This window comes from Grammomys surdaster, unplaced genomic scaffold (assembly GCF_004785775.1).
Source record: "Grammomys surdaster isolate TR1022 unplaced genomic scaffold, NIH_TR_1.0 124938, whole genome shotgun sequence".
NCBI classification, from domain to species: Eukaryota; Metazoa; Chordata; class Mammalia; order Rodentia; family Muridae; genus Grammomys; species Grammomys surdaster.
The window spans coordinates 425,898-447,745 of NW_021619867.1; the positions used below are offsets into that span (position 1 = coordinate 425,898).

At 37.3% G+C, this 21,848-nt stretch overlaps 1 protein-coding gene and 1 pseudogene across 1 annotated transcript in view; both read right to left on the bottom strand.

Annotated features, from left to right (window-relative positions):
• LOC114636806 (filaggrin-like) overlaps positions 1-1,399 on the bottom strand; it is a 7,101-nt gene extending 5,702 nt beyond the window's left edge. The window contains exons 1-2 of the mRNA XM_028784916.1: positions 1,262-1,399; positions 3-677 (exon numbers count right to left, since the gene is read on the bottom strand). Of these exons, the coding sequence (XP_028640749.1) occupies positions 3-677; positions 1,262-1,399 (813 nt within the window). The remainder of the gene's footprint in view (positions 1-2; positions 678-1,261) is intronic.
• A 17,788-nt stretch (positions 1,400-19,187) lies between these two features.
• Positions 19,188-19,245, bottom strand: LOC114636818 (annotated as a pseudogene).
• Positions 19,246-21,848: the final 2,603 nt, after the last annotated feature.

Below are 21,848 nucleotides of genomic sequence, written 5' to 3' on the forward strand. Positions count from 1 at the left end.
GCCTGGCCTTGACGGGCCCCCGAGCGACTGGAGCTGTCAGAGGCCTGCTCACTCTCGTAACCCTGCTGGACCCCCGAGTTTGAGCTGTAGCTGACACCTCTTCTCCCTCCTTCTCTTTGCTCTTTTTTATTGTCCTCACTTTTGTAGTAACAATTATTGTATGTTTCCTCCCAGTTTTCACTGTATTGTCCATTTTCATAGATTTCTTCATAGTTTCTTTCTCTGCTCTGTCCATGTTTCTTACTTCCGCGATCTCTTCTTTCTTTTGAAACACAACCCCTTTTTTGTTTTCTTGTCGAGTCTTCATGGTGCCTGTGTTTTTCTGTTTCTCTTCTTCTGTTTGAATCACTGTCCTCATTTCTACTCTTTGATCCATGCCTTTTTCCTGTTCTTTCCGTTGGGCTGTTCGATCTTTCAGTTTTTTTCTTTCCATCAGTTCTACGATGCTTCCTTCTACGACTCTTTTCTTCTTCTCTGTCGTCTTCTAGTCCTTCATAATCATGTTTACTTCTCTTCTTTGATCCATGTATTTGTAATTTTTTATTCTTAAATGCCTCATAGTATGCCTGTGTCAACTTTAGCACCATTAGTAAATACTCAGTGAAATCTAGTTTGTCATCGTGGTCCACATCTAACATTTGCATGAATACCTCGGCAGTGTCTTGGTCATGTGGATTCTGTAAGAAGTTAAGAAAGGTTTTTTTTTTAAATAATACTAATATCAACTTTATAATTCAAAATTCAAAAATACATTTATCACGCCTCAGAACCAAAATTCCTTTCTATTCCTTTAGGGTTTTTTTTGTAGTATTTTTATTCTTTTTCTTTTTGTCTGTTACTGTTGGAAATATGTGAGTTAATGTTTAAATATCTGCTACATCATGTCACTTTTCCCTAAGATCAATTACTCTTTCTTCTTTTTATTTCATTCATCAGAATTTTATTCATTTCATGATTTAAATCTTTTCCAAGTATAGTCCACTTAATCTTGGGAAAAATACTGTAATAATTTTAGTTGATAGGTTTCATTTCTCTTTTTTTATTTAAATATTCATAGTATCTGAGTTTCAAATACGGTGTCTCATGTATGAAGAACATGGAGGTACACCTTTAAAGAAATCTAAGTAAGTTTCATCTTGTCTTAACTATGGCTCTTTCTTGTACTAGTCAAGTAAATAAAACGTTTTCATACAATCTTTGGCTAGATTACTATTAAGATACAGAAATCTTTGTCTCATCAGTTCTTTTATATGTTTCTCACCTTCAAGACTGCCTGTAATTCTTCTTCCAGTAGTTCCTTCAGCTCTTCTTTGCTCAGTGTTTCATCCTCGTTTTCATTGTTTGAGTATTTTACGAATATTTTAATTATAGTAGTGACACTTTCGAGGAGAGTGGCCATCTTTTTGTAGTATATATGCACCTATAAAAGTGAAACACAGTTAGTTTCCTTTTTACTTTTAATTTTTTGGTTTATTTGTTATTGTAATGCCTTTTATAGTTTAAACTCAGTATTTTTTAAGGAGTGCATTTTAGAACTCAAATATGCTAAAGGACAACTTCTCCAATGTCTACAGAGTAAAACGTCAAGTGACTTTGGCAACTGACAATGCCTATTTTATGGCTTTAAAGATATTCATAGTACTAGCTTCTTAAACTCTTAAACCTCAGTTTGCTCTTGGCAAGACTCCTTTTTGGTAAACCAGCTGTTCCTCCTAGAAGGGTAGTAAAAAGTTCCCTTGCTTATCTTGTCAATGAACAGAAAGTAGTAGACATGTCCATAAATCAAATAAGTATTTATTATATATAAAAGCATTGTAATGATGACTTTTAGACTTATATAACAGGCAAAACCAGAATACTATAGGTAGCATAAGTTTGTCAAATATGAGTATAGTAGTCTAACCTAAAGCCTTATGGACCTTGGAATATTGGGCAAAATGAAGTATGTATGCTGTATTTTTGATATGATTTGTTTGAATATATAGTTTAGCAAGTTTATGATTACCCAGTGAAAGAATTGGATTTAAACCTTATGACGCAATGAAAATAATGGGAAAAAGAAAATGTACAATTAATGTAAGTTAAAGTGAGAGATATAGGTATTGCTTCAAGTAGAGCGTTCTTATTATTAGTGAACCATTACTGAATTTGTCTCTTAATGTGATGGAATGATGATTTCTGTCAGAAAATGTTCAAAAAGTTTTTTCTTTTTTGTTTTTTTTTTCTAAAATGGTACTTTGTTTAATAGTTTGAGTGTTTTGGATCAGCCTTCCTTTTGAGAGCAGAGATAACTGGTGTGTGTGTGTGTGTGTGTATGTTTGTGTGGTGCTATTATTGTAGAACTATAAAGCTCATTTTAGTTTATTATGATTTATATTCAAGCTGGAAAACAACTCATCATGTGGTAGATACAGTAATGGACAAAGTAAGAGATAATCTTACTTGGGAACATAGGGAATCAGTGAAGAATGAGGAATAGTTGAAGAATAAATACATGAGAAAAATTTTAATGTATATCTGTATAATAAAATAATAATACTAATATATTTCATTATTCATAAAATAGGTTGAGATATGTAATCTAACAAAGCTGGTTGACTTTATCAACTCCATGTGGGTTTTCATAGCTCAAATGAATATAGTTTTTTAATGAGAAGATAAAAAAATCAATAACGTAAGCATTGCTCTCAAGAAGATTGAATGAGAGCCAGAAATTAAGGCTGACCCTATAATGAATAAATAGTAAAGACAACTAACATTAATGAAATAGAAATCTTAGAGAAGTAACAAAGACAATATCCCACCCTGAAAGTATCTAATAAAGCCAATAACCCTACAAATTATTCGAGAAAAATCATAAATAACCAGTATCAAAACGGGGTGGGGGGAGACATTACAGTAGATGCTGCAAACTTTAGAGAAACAATGGAAACAGTATGAAAGCCTGTGTTGGAATCGGGTTGGAATGTAGGTAAAACAGACTTTTCTAGAAATGCACATCATACCTTAATGAAACAGGCCATAGGTAAAAACTGTAAATAGCTCTCTTCTTGTTAATAAAATTGCAATTTAAGTGAATATGATTCCAGTGGGTGTGAAGATGTTAGTCAAGTGGCTTCAATTGTAAATTTTATTAAAAATCTAGGGAGAAATCATCCTAAAACCACAGAGATTTCTTTAAAGAATCAAAAAGAGAAAGACACTTGTTTGTGAATCTAGTATCAACTCAGTAGTTTATTACATGAAACAAATTTTGGTACTATTTATTTCATAAATACATATGTAAAAATATGAAAAAAAAATGGCAAGCAGATCCAAGCATTATGCAAATAAGAATTTACAAGGTAATGTCAAATCTAAGCAAGTTTTATTTACAAAATTCATTTGCCTTAACTTCAGAAGACAAATTAGTTTGCAAATAGAGTACCTGGGGCTCGTTGAGTAGTCTAGGCTAACCAGTGAGCTCTAGGATCTGCCTGCTTTTTTTCTTGTCTCCCTAGCACTGACTATAAGCATGTGCCTCTTTGCCAGGATAGGACTTATATAATTTCTGGGGTTCAGTTGGGTCCTCACGCTTGCCTGGGAAGCAGTTTACTGACTGAGCCACCTCCTGAGCTGAGAATAGACATCCTATTTAGTAAATGATTTGGGATTAATTAGATTAATGTATGGAAAAAATGTTTTTCAGTAGATTCAACCGTAAGAACGATTATATGGAAGAATATATTTGAGTCTTTGGAATAAGAAATGCTTTTGAAGTTGAACTAAAAAATATCAATCATAAGTGCTAGCACTTAAAAAGCTGAAATGGGAGGATTATGAGTTTAAAGCCAGCCTAGACTGCGTAGAAAGTTTCAAGTCACTGGGCTCCATAAAAACAAAATATACTAATCATAAAGAAAATTTAAAAGTTGGACTACGTTGAAAGTAAAAAAAATCTCAGTTCATTTCTAATATTGTTAAAGTGAAAATGGAAGGAAAAATATAAAATTTTTAACTAATAAAAACTATTCTTGCCGGGCGGTGGTGGCGCACGCCTTTAATCCCAGCACTTGGGAGGCAGAGGCAGGCGGATTTCTGAGTTCGAGGCCAGCCTGGTCTACAAAGTGAGTTCCAGGACAGCCAGGACTACACAGAGAAACCCTGTCTCGAAAAACAAACAAAAACCAAAAAAAAAAAAACAACAACAAAAAACTATTCTTAATGTAAAAACAATATCCATGAAATGGAGACTACTCAACAGAAAACTGAATCTCTTCTAGAAGCCCTTTATAGAAAATACCAAATTGCTAATACATGTTTCATAAATGCTCAAACTCATTAATTACTAAGAAGAGAAAAATTGCAATGATAGTGTGAAGATGCAATATGCTCACAAGTGACTAAAATTAGAGAAACATGATAACTTCAAACATTGATGAAGATATGTAAAATTGAAGTCTTTTATACTACCAAAGGATGCTTAAACTGACAGAGGTCCTTTGGAATATAAGTTTAGCCCTAGAATATCCCTACCTAACAGAAACATACGCATACACATACATTGCCAAAATTATTTCACAAATGTTATAGCATCTTTATTTATAATCTTTATCATAAAAATGGCTCAAGTGTTCATCAGTTGAATAATGGAGAAACATGTGGCAGTTACTTATAATAATCAGAGGTAGGACCCAAGTGTACACTGAACCAGAATAGTCATGGTAGATTGAGAGGCAAAGGTAAGTGGGTGTGAAATGCTATGTACACAGAGTTGACTGGGCACAGTGACAAATCACTGTGGTCTGAAGATAAAAAACCATGAAATATTATTATATTGTGTTAATTCTATAATAATAATAATAGTAATAAATAATAATAAATAATGTCCTTGTAGAGTAATGATTATAAATTAGAATAGGTTTTGGCTTCAAGTAGATGTCTTGATTTTTTTTATTTTCATCTCATAAAGTTTGAGCATTATAAGTGTTTGAAATAATAGGCATAAAAATTTTCTGATGATTATATATCTATGTATTATATATAATTCTATGTCAATCTAAGTTTTTATTCAGTGGTTAAAAGAGAAAAGAAAAAGAAAAGAAAAGAAAAGAAAAAGGACAAAGGAAAGATAATTTTCCAGAGCATCCAATCTGCATTACTCCTGCCCTCCCATTATGCTGTTCTATGACTCTCCATTTTCTCCACCATTCTTGCCATTAGTAGACATACTTACTGGTTGTTTGCTAAATATCTTTTATAACTACATGTAAACTAATCAAATATGGAATGTATATAGCTCTCTGATGTAAGAGAAAATCTCTATGCCAATGGCAGCAGAACTGGACAAAGAAAACTAATGAAAACATAGACAAATCAACAATGCATAGAGAGCATTAACTGGCCTCATGGAAATAAAATCAAACACACACACACACACACACACATATAATGTCACAAACTCTGTGTGTGTGTGTATGTGTGTATATAATTTTGCTTTTTGCCTAAGAATGCAGGTATCCTCTTGTCTTAACACTGATCCAGCAAAGTTAACTATATTTCTCCTTACCTTGTTTGTAAGAAGATTGAATCAAATGTAGCTGAAGGAGCTTGCTGGGTACTGCAGTCTGAGTGAATGGCCATTTTATACAGTAAGTCCATCCAGGGAGGAGCCATCCTCTGTGGGATGGTCTGATTCATTCTTAACCAAACCCAGATCCACCCATATCTCCACCTCTGTTTCTCCAATGACATGTGTTTACTTCTCAACTTCCTCACGTACTCATGTGTCTTGTTTCAGCAAGCTCCAAATTTGGATTTAAATAAGTTCTATGATATTGATGAGTTTCAGTAAGGTAAGTATTAATTCTGTAATACTTAACTGGAAAAAAAGTGGTCACATTAATATTGGTATTTCAAAATGGAGCAAGAATGTGCACTCTTGAGTTAGGAGTTGTGATCACTAAGAATACAAGTTTATTGGTCAAGATCCATTAGTCTGCCATATTTTCAAAGATATTGCTCAGAGGCACCCTTTCATGTCACCCACATGTGGAGTTCCATAACAGGCATGGATAAATATGTGAGGAAGATGGGGATAAACTATTATTCTTGTTATTCCTGAAAACATAGAGGAGACTCCTATCCTGGATGTGTCTTTTGCTATCTACACTAGTATGCTAAACCAACCATACTTCCATTTGGATGTCCTCTCAATACTTCAGTCCATATTGTTTCAAATTGAACTGTTTATTGTATCCTTGACCAAAATACCCTGTTGTTTCGAGTCTGCACATTGGTTAGTTACATCTCCTCCGTTAAACACCTCGACCTAGACTAAGCCATTTTTAATTTTTTCCTATCTCTCAGGCTTATGTCACATAATGAATGTTATTTTAGCTTATATTTTTTATGCAGGGTTATTCTGCATCTCCCACGTGACAGTTTTTAGTTCTGGACTGTAATATCTGTCAGTTGTAATAAATACCACAACTCATCCATTTCTTTCATTCACCTTTCACTTGTAATTTTATTCTCTGTGCAGGCGCCTTGCCTGAAGAATTCTAAATTCCTTTACTTGACATAAAAGCCTTTTCACAATTATGCGTTCATCATATCCTTCAAGCTCCTCTTCCTCCACAAACATTGTGGAGAAGTCATGTTTAAGAACTAAGTGCTGCGGAACATCTATGTACGCTATCTTCACTATGTGAGAGTTTCTCAGTTTTAAGTTCAGTCGCCACCAAGACCCTCTTGAATCATCACCTTGTGCGTAGAACATTGTCATCTCTAGATAAGTTGACATTTTCCACACACACTAGCTTTACCACTTACAAAATGTACATTTTATTCTAACTACTTATTTTTTGTGTCTGTGTTCTATCCTCAATTTTCTGTTTCCTTCCATTTTGGCACTGCATCTGAATCCTGTATTGTTTTCTTGGGTGCAGTTAACCATGTCTGAAACATGAGTACATAAGATCAAGCAAGGGATTGCCAGTATTGTTTAGATTAAAAAATACAATATTTTAATACCCTTTATAAGGCTCATTTCTAGTTTCTGTAGACTACCGGTTCTTTCCATTTTGAACATCAGTTAGAACAAGGTACACAGGTCTTCTTTTTAAATTTTTGGGTGTGATTGTCTTTGTGTGCCAGTAGCTATTGTGTCTTTATGTCTTAACATGGTGTAACAAACATAATCATAAGACTAATCTCTATTGTGTACTCGCTATGTGATAAGAATGTGCTAAGATTTTCAATGCATTACTTCTTAGCCTCAGAGCAACCCTGTGAGGTCATTCTTATTATCCCTATTTCAGAGATGAGAGAACTGATACTGAGAAGGTGAGCAAGGAGGACTCAACCTCAGGTCATCCAGGCTCCTATTTCTACCATCTCGTGCCGCTTGGAGTTTTCCTCTTTTTTTTTTTTTTTTTTTTTTTTTTTTTTTTTTTTTTGAGCAACCTTATTTATAGTTCTCATTTTTTTTCAGCAAGTTTCCCAAAATCCTGAGCAAACTTATCTGTGGAAATCATTGCAAAAGCAACTGAAAGACTAGATCATAATGGATGAGAGAGTAGGAAATGTAAATACAAAGACTTACAAGGACAGAAACCCAAAGACACAGCATTTTCTCTAAACTCAGGAGGCCCAAATAGTATAGATTCATGTCAATATAGAGGGAAATCTCTGGTAGCATGTTCCAGGACTTACTTCTAGAATTATGTTACAGTTAATGTATTTCATAAATAACTTGGATAAATAGGTAAAAAGATGGAAGGCATTTTTAGAAGTAAAAATTCAAGAAGATTTTTAGCATGAAGTACCATTGGTTGAAATATTATAAAATACATTTTACAGAAAAAAAGTAAAAAAAACCTTTTTGGTTCTAAATTAAGCTTCATAACAACATAGAAGATTCACAGTTAAGGACGTTTTATTTGTAACAGTGACACTGATATAATGGGCAGTAGGCAGTGCAATGGTAGGCTATGTTAAGAAAAGAAGATCAACCAGAACAAAGTCTGTGCTGGTCCTTCTTATTTGGCATTTATCAGATGATTTCTGTAGTATTTTGTTCACTTCTTGTGATCACATTTCAAGAAGGTGATGGGTAACTCAATATGTATTCTAAGAGAAACTAATGCCTTGATTACGTGGATAAGTAGTACAGAGAGTTGGCTTAGCTGGATTGATGTACAGATGGGCCATGGATGGATGGCTATGTTGGTGGTTATCATATGGAGAAAAAGGTTTTGCTCAAACTGCATAGTGGTAGACTAGGTGGAACTCAGGGACAAGAATGATAACTTAGTCTAAGAAAGAAAAATTGTCATCATTGGAGTTGTTAAAATGTTACAGCAATTAATTTTGGAGATGGTAGTTCTTAATTACTGTGTAGGTGACTTGGACTAGATAAGAGACCTTTCTCGGTCATGAGATAATCTAGCTCTTTTATACTGTCGATGAGACTATGAGTTCTAGTGTCGGATGACTGCTAAGTACAAGAGTAAATACCCCATCTCTAACTCAGGACTTTCATCCTGCCTCTTTTTTGCACTGAGCCAGATTGCATCGCTTGCTAGGAAATGAGCCCAAGAGAGGGATCTTTCTGAGGGACTTAAGTATGGAATTTTGGGTACACTTTTATTCTAAGAGCTATTTCTCTGTGTTTCAAGATAATGTCTTGACATGATTTGATTTATCAAAAACTCAGAGGCTGTTTGATCAATGTGGTTTAGTGATTGCAGAAGTATCATATCCAATGTCACTTTGTGATGTAAAAAGAAGATAGTACTTTGATTCCAACTTCTGTCCCAGTTCACTCTAGAATAACTGATCCCATCTGCATACTAGCTTTTTAATTTTAGAATCCAGAGGATTTTTTCTTTGATATCTTTAATGGCATTGTGTATAGAGTTCTGATATAGGGGATATCTCTATCTGCAGACAGTCCCTATTCTTTGTCTTTTTGTTACCATGCAATGAATGGTTTCAGAGGTGATAGGTGTATGTAGTTATATGTTATAGCTGCTAGGATTTGTTAAGGGGCGAAGAGAACTCCCCCAAGGGCAAGAGTTATTGACAAATCATAAAGTGCAGGATTTCGATCGCAATCATTCAATTGATTGTCCCTCCCTTTCCCTATCCAGTAGGCTGGAAAGACATATGTTGCCATATGGCCTCTGGGGTGCTGATGTGGGTCAGGTTGTCACGATTCAAGGGATCAGCCCTTTGAGATGTGTGACTGAGGCTGTAGGAGTGAAGGGGAGTTGGAATTTGTGGTTAGATGATTTCCTGCAGGAGCTGTAGTCATCTCCTGGGAGTTGCTCATTTGGGGTTAGAATTTTTCCAGGTCAGTATTCTCTCAGGCTCCTTGGCAAATTAAAAGCTGATTTTCCTGCCTTGAAATTCAGTGATGAGCAGAAAAGAAACTGAATACCTCTCTATTTGATGCTTGAATTTTTCAGGACACAAGAAAGTAATATTGATCTCAAGCAAGATTTTCAAGTTGCTTTCAGTTCTCCTGTCCTGTTCTGTCCTGTCCTGTCCTGTCCCATCTTATCCTGTACTCTCCCTTCCTTTCCTTCTCCTCCCCTACTCTTCTCTCCTCTACTTTTGTCTCTTCTTTCCTTTTTTAGTGAGTTCATTTGGGGAGGTTGTTTGGGGAGTTATTCAACATGGTTGTACAGTTAAAGTGAGAAACTCTTACAACATGATTCTTAAATCATAAGATTTTTAGATCTTTAGGTGACTGTATCAGCAATGAGTGTCATCATCAGTGAAGAACAGACCACTAGGCATTCCATTTCTCACAGAAGCAGTGAGGATTAGTGGCAGTGATGAAGCATCAGATGTTGAATAAAATAATTCAACCAGGATGAAGGTGTTATAGAAATGTTTGAGGCTTTAAAAATGTTATCTGTCCAAACAAGGTCTAGCATAGTTTACAATTCACAGGAGAATGTGGAAGATCAAGGAGGTGGAATAGAAATATGCTCCCATTCTCCTTTCTTTTCCCTTGAAGATATTCTGGTAGTATAGATAGAAAGCAGGAGAGAGATAAGTACATAGACAGATATGTAAGAATATATTTTTGAGTGGGAAGCTTCTGCAGGGTACTAAGGGAAAGTCAGAGATAAGTCACAATATTCAGGGACAATGTACTTATTCAACAATCACATGACAACTTGTCCATCACCATGCTTGTCACAGGAGTATAAATGAATAAGGCATGCTCTCTGTACTCAAAGAGTTCATAATTGAATGAGGAAGGCAGACATGTTAGCAGTGTTCGATAATAAAGGTATCTGTAGATGAGTAGAAGAGATGAGAAGGCAACTCACTGTTTAGAGGTCAAGAGGAGCTGATGTGTGATTTGAGGTTAAGAGGATCCGTTTATGGGATGCTAGAGAGATGGCTGAGTGGTTAAGAGCACACTGACAGCTCTTACAGGGGACCAGGTTCAAGTCTCAGCACTCACATGACACCCACAATCATTGGTAACTCTAATTCCAGGGGATTTGATACTCTTATGGCTACAGAAAACACCAGACACACATGTATTACAGACATAAAAACAGGCAAAACATCCACATATCTAAAAATATAAAATAGAATGAGAGAAGTATAATAGAAAAAAGCAGGGGGTGTTTAGCCCAAAAGGCCATATAAGAGAGCTCCAAGAGCCAGAGCAAGGCATATGAATGTTATCTAATATAGATATTTCCTTTATTTATATTAGGTAGCAATGTTGGGTAGCAATGGAAGATTTTTCAAAGTAGAATTCTGACAAGATCCAATATTTTCAGTAAAAATGACTTTTAGGCATATGGGTGGGAGATTAAGTTGGTCATAGGCTATTTACATAAAAGAAAAGAGATAAAAGCCTCAAAGTATGGCATTGATTGTGGAACTGAAGAAAGAGATGTTCCCTGAAGTAGTTCTAATTGAGGCACTAGATGTGGAGGATGAAGCAGAGTGAAGAACAAGAAGCAATTGGTTAGTTAAAATCCTGCCAAACAGCTGTGTTGGGCAACTTAGTGAGAACAGCCCAACAGTGTCTTTCAGAATTCAGAGGTAGAATAAGAGGTTTAAATAAGCAGATATTTGGGAGTTGTTATCAAAGACATCCCATCAATTGCCATAATGATATTAGGGCTCATCACATCAGTATTTTAATTTTGGATATAGGCTTTTGAAGAACAAAGAAGAGTTTCTATTATAAAGACAAGGAATCAGATGATAAGTGTGTTATGAGTGCAAGGGATCAAGGACAAAGTAGTAGCATAGGAGACCTGATGCTTGCTCCTGAATTTCAAGTAACTTATGTCTTTAACCTCCTCCTATGGAAGGTCACTAATTCTTCTGAGTGATAGGTGCCTCAAGAAACTTCTAGTATTGAAGACAGTGTTTCTACTTAGCACTTACTTTCTGTCAACATAGACTTTATTTTCCCTTTGTTTGTCTCTTGGTTACTCATACACCACATTTCACCACCTACATGTTGTAGAATAGGCAGGTGTTGGATTGATAATCTCCATGATTATTAGTGTAGCCAGCTTCAGCCTTTGGTTACACCACACCCCTCTCACCCAGATGTAGTCAGAGCAGGGACCAGAATAGTGTGCTTGGCTTAGCTGTTGTCCTGTTGCGTATAATAGTCTGGAAACTTGATGAGTTCAAGAGGTGAACATCAGAATGACTCTGGAGTTATGCAGGTATATTATATGCAATTTCTGATTACAGCAAAAGCTAAAAAACACCAGGACTCTAAATTACCAGGTCTATAGAAAAGTCACTGAGACCAAAGGATACAGACTAGGAAGACTGACTTTGTGACTTGGCTAATAATGGTTTGTTTTTGTTGACCTCATAGATTATGACATCAATGGTGATATTGTTGATGTGTAGGTGGACATATCACACCAACATTTCTCTCTTGTTAGCAGCATCCCTATTTAAGTGTGACTTTCCCAGTTTCTCGGAATGTTTGTTTAAAGGCATTTGTCTTGTTTTAGGATATCTAGATAACTTGGGACAATTTCTAACATAGCTGGGTCAAATAAATTTTGGCACTATCTAAAAGGGTGGATGGAAAATCATTGTGCCCGTTTAGAACTCTCAGGATCTTTACTTTCTTTGTCCTCCCCCCAACCCCAGATCAAGATGACTTTTCTGCCCTTCTGTAGCAGGCAGTACTTGAGAGGCTGAGATCTGTTAGGATTGGGGTGATGGTCTTTTCAACATTTAATTGAACTCATATTTCCTGTAATGCCCTCCTGCCTTTTAAAACCACATTTCACCATTTCTCTAACCAGGTTATCTGTCTAATTATCTTAGTAAAGTATAATCTGACAGTGTTATATGATATTTATGTTTAAACTAATTCAAAGAAAACTACACCATGTGTGGTAGTCTACACCTTTAGTCTCAACACTCAGGAAGTATAGGCAGTCCAGGTGGATCTCTGTGAGTTCAAGGCCTGGTCTACAAAGGGAGTGCCAGAGAAATTGGGACTACATAGCGAACAGACAGACAGACAGACAGACAGACAAAAGAAGATTACATTTCCTTTCATAGTATGGATTTAATAGACTTGAAGTTATGAATTTTTAATTATAAGGACTGTTTGGATGTGGTACATGAGAACTACTGTGAAAAGAATTGCATTGTTATGCACCACTATGTTTCCAATATTGGTCTCCCAGTTAGTGCTAATGTTACAAAAATCCACTGTGGACATGACAGGACACTCTCACAAACCTCCTAGCCTGGCATTTGAGTGTTGGCTCCTCCAGTTATAAGCTGTGTGACTGAGTGAATGTCTTAACCTCTCCTCCTTTGTTTCCTCATATTCAAAGTGAAGACACTGCTTTGCAGGGCTCTTGAGGGTATTAAAGGAATTACAAGTCAATGTTGTGGCTGTTGACCTGACATTGTAACAGATAGTAAATGGCAGTGGTTAGTACTGCATAACTATAAAGTCTTACTGAATTGGTAAACAACAGGAGACACTTATTTTGACTGATGTTTTTGCACATTTGCATATGTTTATCAAGAGTTGTTTGTGAGCCACTGACCTGGCTTCTGGGAACCAAACTCAGGTTCTCTGCAAGAGCAGCAGTTGCTCTTAAGCAATGAACCATCTCTCCTGTACCACAAACTATCTTTTAAAGTTTGGTAGAACTTCTTAGCAATCCAAATGCGATGTTTTTGGTTTAGAAATAGAATAGTACCTCTATGATTATCAGGTAAATGCTTAAATACTTGTTGACTGGTTAAATTTATCTGTTTCTTCTTGCACCCGTTTTGTAGGCAATTTTGTAACTTTTCCTCCCACAGTTTATTCCACCATTCCCAGTTTCTGCTATGTGTTTTTTTTTCCTTTTCTTCACAGGCTTTCTTATTAGCATCATCAGAAATACTTTATTGTACTGTACCATGTGCCCATTATTACTGTAAAACGGTGTTTGAAGACATGGAGTGTGTGAAAAATCTGTATCCCCAGTATCTACAAAACTGGACATGTAGGACCCAATAAGCTTTATTTAATTGAAAAGAAGCAAGCAAGCAAGCAAGCAAGCAAGCAAGCAAGCAAACAAACAAACAAAATCCCCATATGATTTGTATTTCTATGTGCCTATCACAGAAGAAACAGTATTCACAGTAGTTTTTCCCTTCAAGAAATTTGCATTTTTGTTAGGCAACACAAAGATACAAAAGATAAAATTAGTCACAGGTGTAAGCAACCTTGTAAAGTTGGCATTTGCAAATGGTGGTTGGATGCTCTGTAATGGAGATATTTTAGTTCCCTGTCTGTATTTTAACTGTTTTAAGAACAGAGTTCTTCTTTTCCATTCCTCACACCTAAACATCCATGCTAATCCAGTTACTTAGACACTGTCTTAGTTAGGGTTTTACTGCTATGAACAGACACTGTGACCAAGCCAAGTCTCATAAAAGACAACATTTAATTAGGGCTGGCTTACAGGTTCAGAGGTTCAGTCTATTATCATCAAAGTGGAAGCAGGGCAGTGTCCAGGCAGGCATGGTGCAGGCAGAGCTGAGAGTTCTACATCTTCATCTGAAGGCTGCTAGCAGAATACTGGCCTCCTAGCAGGGAGGATGAGGGCCTTAAAGCCCACCCCCACAGTGACACACCTACTCCAAGAAGGCCACACCCACTCCAACAAGGCCACAACTTCTAGTAGTGCCACTCCCTGGGCTGAGCATATACAAACCATCACAAACACTGATGCATTCTTACTGTTATTGAGAGTAATATAATCAGACAGTCATGGAAGTGCAAAATATACAACATATTACTGTAACCAGATAGTCTCTGAGGTGCTAACTCCCCCAAGTGATGATACAGAGACCTTTTATTTTTATTAGTTATTTATTTCATTTATTTATATCCCAAACCTCCTCCCAATACCCTGAAGAGTCCCTGCCTCCTTCCTCCCTCTCCTCACCCTGAGACAGTGGTCCCCGCTACCCCCAGCGTCTCCCCCACCTTGGGAAATCAAGTCTCTACAATACTAGGCAATCCTTTCCCACTGAGGCCAGACAAGGCAGTCCTCTGTTATATATGTCCCAGGGACCTCGGACCAGAGCATACATGCTCCCTGGTTGGTGGCTTAGTCCCAGAGAATCTCCCAGGGGTCTGAATTAGTTGACATTGTTGGTCTTCTGATGGAGTTGCTGTCTCCTTCAGTTCCTTCAATCCTTCCCCCTAACTCTTCCATAGGGATCCCCAGCCTCCATCCAATGCTTGGCTTTGAGTTTCTGCATCTGTCTCAGTTGGCTGCTGGGTAGAGCCTCTCAGAGGACAGCCATGCCAGGCTTCTGTCTACAAGGACAACACAGTATCAGTAATAGTGTCAGGGACTGGTGCCTGACCATGAGATGGATCCTAAGTAGGGCCTGTCCCTGGTCAGCCATTCGTGGAGACCATTTATTAAGTATGAAAGCTTGGTCTTAGTTTCTAACTAGCTTGTATACTTAAATTGTTCCATTTCTACTAATCTATATTCTGCCATATGGCTTATTACCTTCTGAGTACTGGCACTTCTTTCTTCCTCCACATCTGGCTGGTGAATCTCTCATCTCTGAGTCTCACTGGAAAATCTCCTGCCTTATACTTTTCCCCAGAGTTCCTAACTCTGCCTCAGAGTACTGCCTATCCCTTCCTGTTTTGTTACAGGCCTTTCACCTCTTTATTAAACCAATCAGGGGGTGATAGAGAAAAGGTTTACAAAACACTGAAACAGGTGAGGCTTCATAAAAATAAAAATTCTAAAGTCCAGTCTGTAATAAGATCTCTGCTGGTACAGGAATCAGCATCTGAATAATACAAAGACAATCTATACACAGTGCTTAAAAAAATCACCCCAAGATTTCTCCCTTGTAGTCAAATGAAAGGCTCATTCTCTAACATCAATAAATTGTATGCAATAAGAACAATTATGAGGACTATCAGATAAGAATTACATGCATAATGTCCAATCCATTTGTATTTGGCAACCTTGGAGGAAGTACTTTACTCTCTATCCTATTTTGATGAGTTCAAAGTTCTGAACCTAACTCTCTGTCATAATTTGCATTTATCAACCTCAAAACATCTTTTTAGACCTTAGATCTTTTTCCTAAGCCATTTGCAACCTAAGCTAAATGTGAGAATACAACTATCTAGTCTTCAACCCCATTAGAAAACTGAGAAGGATAAATATTACCTGAGTAAACAGGAAGTTCAGAGAAAGCAGCTTCCAAAACTAAAGAAATGACAGAGACTGCTGGCTGTCTAGATTGTCATCCAAGATTCATCTGCAATGTGGGAGCATTTGTCTTTGGCCTACAGGCTCAGAATATCTTACAGACTTTGTGAAGCAGGGATTATGAAGGACGGGCCTATATTGTCTTGGCAGAGTTCAACGTTGACTTTCTCCATGTCCTACTTGTCCACAGTTTGGACACCATGCCTTGGCAGTTGAAGCAAGGGCAGGTTCTTATCCACTGGCTAACTTCGCCACATTTGAAGCAAACTCCATATAGAGTTTCTTCAATGCTCATCATCTTTGAAGTAGTATTGAGTGCTTCCAGGTGCAGACATGACTCACTGTCATGAAAAGCCTTATGTTATGAAGCCATCTTAAATGCCATATTCTGTAGGTCTCTGAAGGGTTTTAACACCATCTGTCTCTCTAAAGTATTTCTGAATAGTCAAATGTGGCTTATATCTAGTTATTTACCATCTGGTTAACTTTGAAAGGAGGCTAAATGAAGCTTATTTCTATAAATAACTAAAGTTGTACCTAACATGACTACAAGCTTGATTGACTAATTCTCATTTTTTTAGTTATTCTAAACAATTTTGAATAGCAGATTTCAAGTACTAAAACTTTACATTTTTAAATGAGTTTCTTAGGTACAATATATTGTACTTATGTACATATATAGTGTGTTGTAACAAAAATAACCTTAAATTTCTATCAATATACAAAAATCCATACTAATGTAAAGTATTTGGCTTTTTGTTGCTTTCTAGTCTGAAAGCACATTCAACAATCTACCCTTTTATCCTATTATTCTTATACCCTCGTGGTTTTTTTTTCCTCTGTTTCTACTTTTTTCTAACACTAGATAGGAGAGAAAGCAGGAAAGATGGGAGGAAGAAAAAAACAATCCCTGAATCTAACCTCCTTACTTTGTTGCTTCCCTGACCAAGACCATTAACAACTTGTAGCTGACCCCCCCAAAAAAAGTGATAACAGACATCCATCACCCACTGAGTGACCAAAACCCACCCATTCTCTCAGAAGTGAGAGTGTTGTTCTCTTAAAGATTGCTTCCTGCTGTCTGGGGATGAAGAAATTTGTTGGTGGTGGGTGGGCGAGGACTAAGAAAATTAGGATGTTGGTCAGATCCTAGGAGAGCTAACTGTACCATTCATTGTCCAGTGTCAGTGAGATGGAAAAGTAGAGGGCTTAACTGAAGTCCTGGCTGAATCGGTCTGTGGCCATCTTTGCTAGTCATCTTGAAAATTTTCTAGATATGTATTTTTGAGGAAACAGCTGTTGAGTCAGTCTGGTCCTTTTGCCCTGAAAACACACACACTTTTAAAGGTAATATACATTTTTGCATTAACACATATAGAATGTGCAGTGTGCACAAATCAGATACAGATGATTCTTTGCTCTTTTTTTTTGAACAGGTGAAAGGTATCAAACTTTATGAGTCTGTTTGGACTGCATACCAACCTGTAATGTAAATATACATCCATGCCATATAAAGAAATAGCATGTAGTAATACACTGAGGGCTCTGTAACTAATAAAGATTTATTGGCTATGTAGAATGTCTCAGCCAGTCACAGCCATTTCCCTGTAGAGGATTCAGCATTCATGTCACCTGTTTTATTATTCTTCTTGACTTCTTTCTTCATGTCTGAAGCCAAGATTGTCACATCTCCCCTGGTCAAATCTGATCTTTATTAATTTTGAAAGAAACCACAGCTTTTCATTTCCTGCTGAAACAAAGACAAATATATTTCCTGACTTCCACTCTGAAGTTGACAGAAAAATTCAGTGGAAAAATCAGGCTATAAAGAGGCTGTTGTCTAAATTATTTTATTCCTCCAGAGTTTTTATTTTTTCTGATTTTTTTTCAAATAGCAAACATGGAAAATCCATGGGCTGCTTATATGTTGAGCCTACAACTGTTCATGGACTAGCTCTTCGAGTGCTTGTAACTTTTATTAGTTAATCGCCTTAGTGGTAGGTCAGTTGGTGTTTTACCAGCAGTGATTCCCTCATCTAAAACTCAAGAGCCAATATCTGTTGTGTCCTGCTTATGGACAACCTGGACAGTCTATAAATGTTTTTGGTGATATCTTTCAATATTTTCTCAGAAGCATTTTTTTTCTATTTTATGGTTTATTTCTGAGATTTACAGAATGCTAATCTGTGTCTTCGATTGTTGTAATCAATCTTGTCCCCGTGAATTCATGGCTATATTAGCCACATATGGCCTTTATTTTCCTATTTGATTTTCTGTCCCTAAACACTTAAGCCATTTTATACTTTGTTTACCAGGGAAAATGTTTCAACCCCTAGAAATTGAAAATTCACCTCCTTAAGAAGCCAATCTGTACTTCAAAATTTTGGTTAATTTATTGTTACATGTTCTTCTGTGTCTACCAGATCTTCAGTTTTAATATCTAATGTTTTATCTATTGAAGCGGCTCTGAATTTGATATCTGTACCAATAATGGCTATATCTAGAGCAGTGCTGTTTAATTGCTTGTGGACAAGTTTCAAAATGGCCAACTTGAATGTGATGCTGAGGCCTTTGAAATTCATCATAGGATGTTTTCCCAACAAGGAGTTACCTTGTCTACCTGCTCCTTCTTGATCTGTGTTCTTTAGTCCAATGCTGGTCTTTGCCACAGCATTTGCTTTTACTGGACAGTCTAGGCCTTCTTTCATTTAGGAAGAGGGAATTTCAGTTGAGAAACTGTTCCCACCAGATTGACCTATGGGCAAGGCCATGGAGCATTTTCTTGACTAATGATTGGTATCAGAGAGTCCCACCCACAATGGGAAGGTGGTCCCAGGGTATATAAGAAATCAGTCCAAGCAAGCAATGAGGAGCAAACCAGTAAATGGCACTCCTTCATGGATTCTGCTTCTGTTCCTTCCTTGAGTACACCGTGATTTACTGTGATGTGGAAGTCTACCCCGAAATAACCCTTTCTCCCCATGTTGGCATTTGGGGAAATGCCTTTGACATTATCCTGCAGTTAGTATGGTAATATTTTGCCAAGGACCAGCTTTAGCTAGGAGAGGGGTCTCTGAGAGACTGAGAGAGAGGTGTTTGGGAGTGGCAAAAACAAACAACTCGAAGTCAAATTGTGGGTCTAAGCTGGCAGCCTATGCTCTGCTTAGATGGTTCCAGTCTCTCTCTCTCTCTCTCTCTCTCTCTCTCTCTCTCTCTCTCTCTCTCTCTGTATGTGTGTGTGCTCTGCTTTTTCTTGCTATTCTATAAACTCTGATTTAGACAGTTCTCTCTGCTAGTAAAAATTCTAAAAGCTATTTAGATAGCTCATGGATTTTCTGCCCAAAGCCAGAAAAGCTGCTATAAAAAAAATTCTTGGATGTTCTGATCAAGTCAGAAGTCCTGTTAGAAAAATTCTAAAAGTAATTCTTGGGTTTTCTGATCAAGATCAGAAATCCAGAGAAAATCTTAAAGAGCTGTGTCAGCTCTCTAAGTAATTCTCGGGATTTCTGACTGAGGTCAGAAATCCTGTATTTTAAAAAAAAAATCTAAAAGAGCTATGAAAAATTCTAAAAGAGCTGGTTTTGCTCTCCAGGGAGCTCTAGATAGCTCAGCTCTTGCTAGAGAAAAATTCTAAAAAAGAACTGCTATCAATTTCTGCCAGCTCATCTCATGCACACCAAAAGCCTACTTTCTTATTTACATAGCCTACTTTCATATTTACATAATTCTTATTTAATTAATTATTTCATGGTTCCTTTTGGCTATCCTATGAGTCAGCATCCTGTCACCCCTGACTCTTAATTCTAAAGAAACAGCAAGCACACATTTCTTTTTAACATAGTAAAAAAAAAAAAACCTTAAGAAACCTGCCTGCCTCTGTTAAGCACAGAGGATAAGCTAGCCGAGTAGGACCCAGTCCTGAAATTACCATTCTGAGCACCCCTGGCCCTAGACTCATTGCTATGTCCCAGCCAGGTCCATGGTGAATGATGAGTTAGTATCTGATAAGTATAGAATTTCTTTTCTTTCTTTTTTTTTTCCTTGTCAGACAGCCATTTGCCTTTAATCTGGAAACATACATACCAATATTTTAACAGATAATCTATCTAATAAACATTTGACATTATAGAAATCAACATTTTGACATTAGTTCCATTATCCATTCTTATGGACAAATAATGTTTTTCACAACTGCTATATTTAATATCTTGTATAAACCAAATAGTGGCCACTGCTCTTGGGGTTCTAGGGGTTGGAGTCCAACCTCGGAAGCACCTGAAATTCAGTGTAAACAGCTACATGTGTGCACATTTTCAGAAGAGAAGGTCCATAGGTTGTTTTGACTTCTCACAGGGCACCTGGCCACAACACCATCCCTAAACACGTACACAGTTCAAGAAAACCTGAGCATTGCTGGACATTAGGAAGGAGGTGAGCAGCTCCCGGCAGGTATTGCTCACATGCTGTGACTCGATGACCTGGTAACGAGGTATGTCCTGGAGAACAGCTCAGAGCAAACCTTTCTCAAGAGCCATTGGCTCTGCACATCCTCATCCATGTTAGGACATAGGCAAGGTGTTACCTCTCTATATATATCACAGGTGCATGTATCAAAATAGTACCATACTTTACAAATAGAAGGCGAGGTTTTAGCTTGCTGTTGAAAATGTAACTTGAGAGAGTGCTTTTATATTTGAGAAGCATTGACTCTTTTTTTTAATAATTTATTTATTTTTTTCAAATCATAATTTTTACTTATTCACACAGGGGTTGTAAACACAAAACGGCAGGACATGGGGATGGGGGTGACACTGGGGCGTGGGTGTTCAGGGGGAATACAGATATCTTTCAGAACAGGGTATCGGCTGGGTGAAGGTTCAGGGGACAGGTCGCTATGATTCTGCCTATGATTCACTAGCCCTTATCTAAGTTGGTATTATCTGCCAAGGCTACCTATTTACAAGGTCTATGACTACTCAGGCTGATAAATTTCCACAAAGGCCTCCTGTTTACAATAGCTTATAGCCATCTGTTTCAATGTTTTTCCACAGAGACCCAAGACTTGGTGTTTGTATACATGTATGACAGGCCTATTGCTGATTTTAGGCCTATGGCTGATTTTAGGCCTTCAGTGTATAAGCAGGGCTGCCCCGACATCTTCTCCCTTCTCTAGGTATAGAAGGGTTGTGGCGATTCTAATCTTGAGAAGGCGGGGATAGAGGCCTGATCTCCAGTATTTGAAGGGGATCTTGTAATGGCTCTGGTCCCCCTGTCGTTGTCCAGTGAGGCATGAGGGCCATACCCATCCCGATGTTTTTTTTTTTTTTTTTTTCCTGGAGAGGGGATACTTTTGACATCAACCCCTATGCAGTCAGGCTTGTCCCTCAGGGAACCCAGAAAGGTATTTTTAACTTTTAATGGTATTCCTTTGTAGTGCTTAGCCTCACAGCCTAAGCAAGAATTCAGATCGCCAGTCAGAGGGGGTTCTGGGTGACTCCTCTCTGCTTGGTCTAGGGGCAGCAGTCCCCTCTTCTAGGTTGGGTGGAGTTGGGTTTTGGGAACACCCTGGATAGAGTAACAACCTCATCTTGAGTCTCGTGGTCCTCCATAGATAACTTATGATAATATATCTGAATAGGTTTCGCTACCAAATTATTTATCTGTTGTTTCACAAAGTTAGTCAGCCTATTTGAGGCCCAGGGACCAGAAGAAATAAGCAAAAATAACCCAATAAATGGTCCCAAGATGGGAGGAAGTAGAGTTGACAACCATGGAGAGGTTGAAAACCAATTCTTGTACCAGCACTCATCTTTCTCTTTCTCTGTCTTTTCTCAGGGCCTTCTCTGACCTTTTTCATGCTCTTTTTAACCATCCCTGTTTTGTCTATGTAAAAGCAATATTCTTCTTTAAGGGCTGTACACAGTCAAGAGCTGTACACAGCCTTTTCTATTGTAATAGAGTAAATCAAGTTCAATAAGATCTTTGCGATTTTTGGAGGTCTCTTCAGACAGCAAAATGAGGGATTTCTTCAGATTAATGATGTCACTCTCTAGCTGTTTGATGTTCTTGTCAATGGCCCGTCGAAGG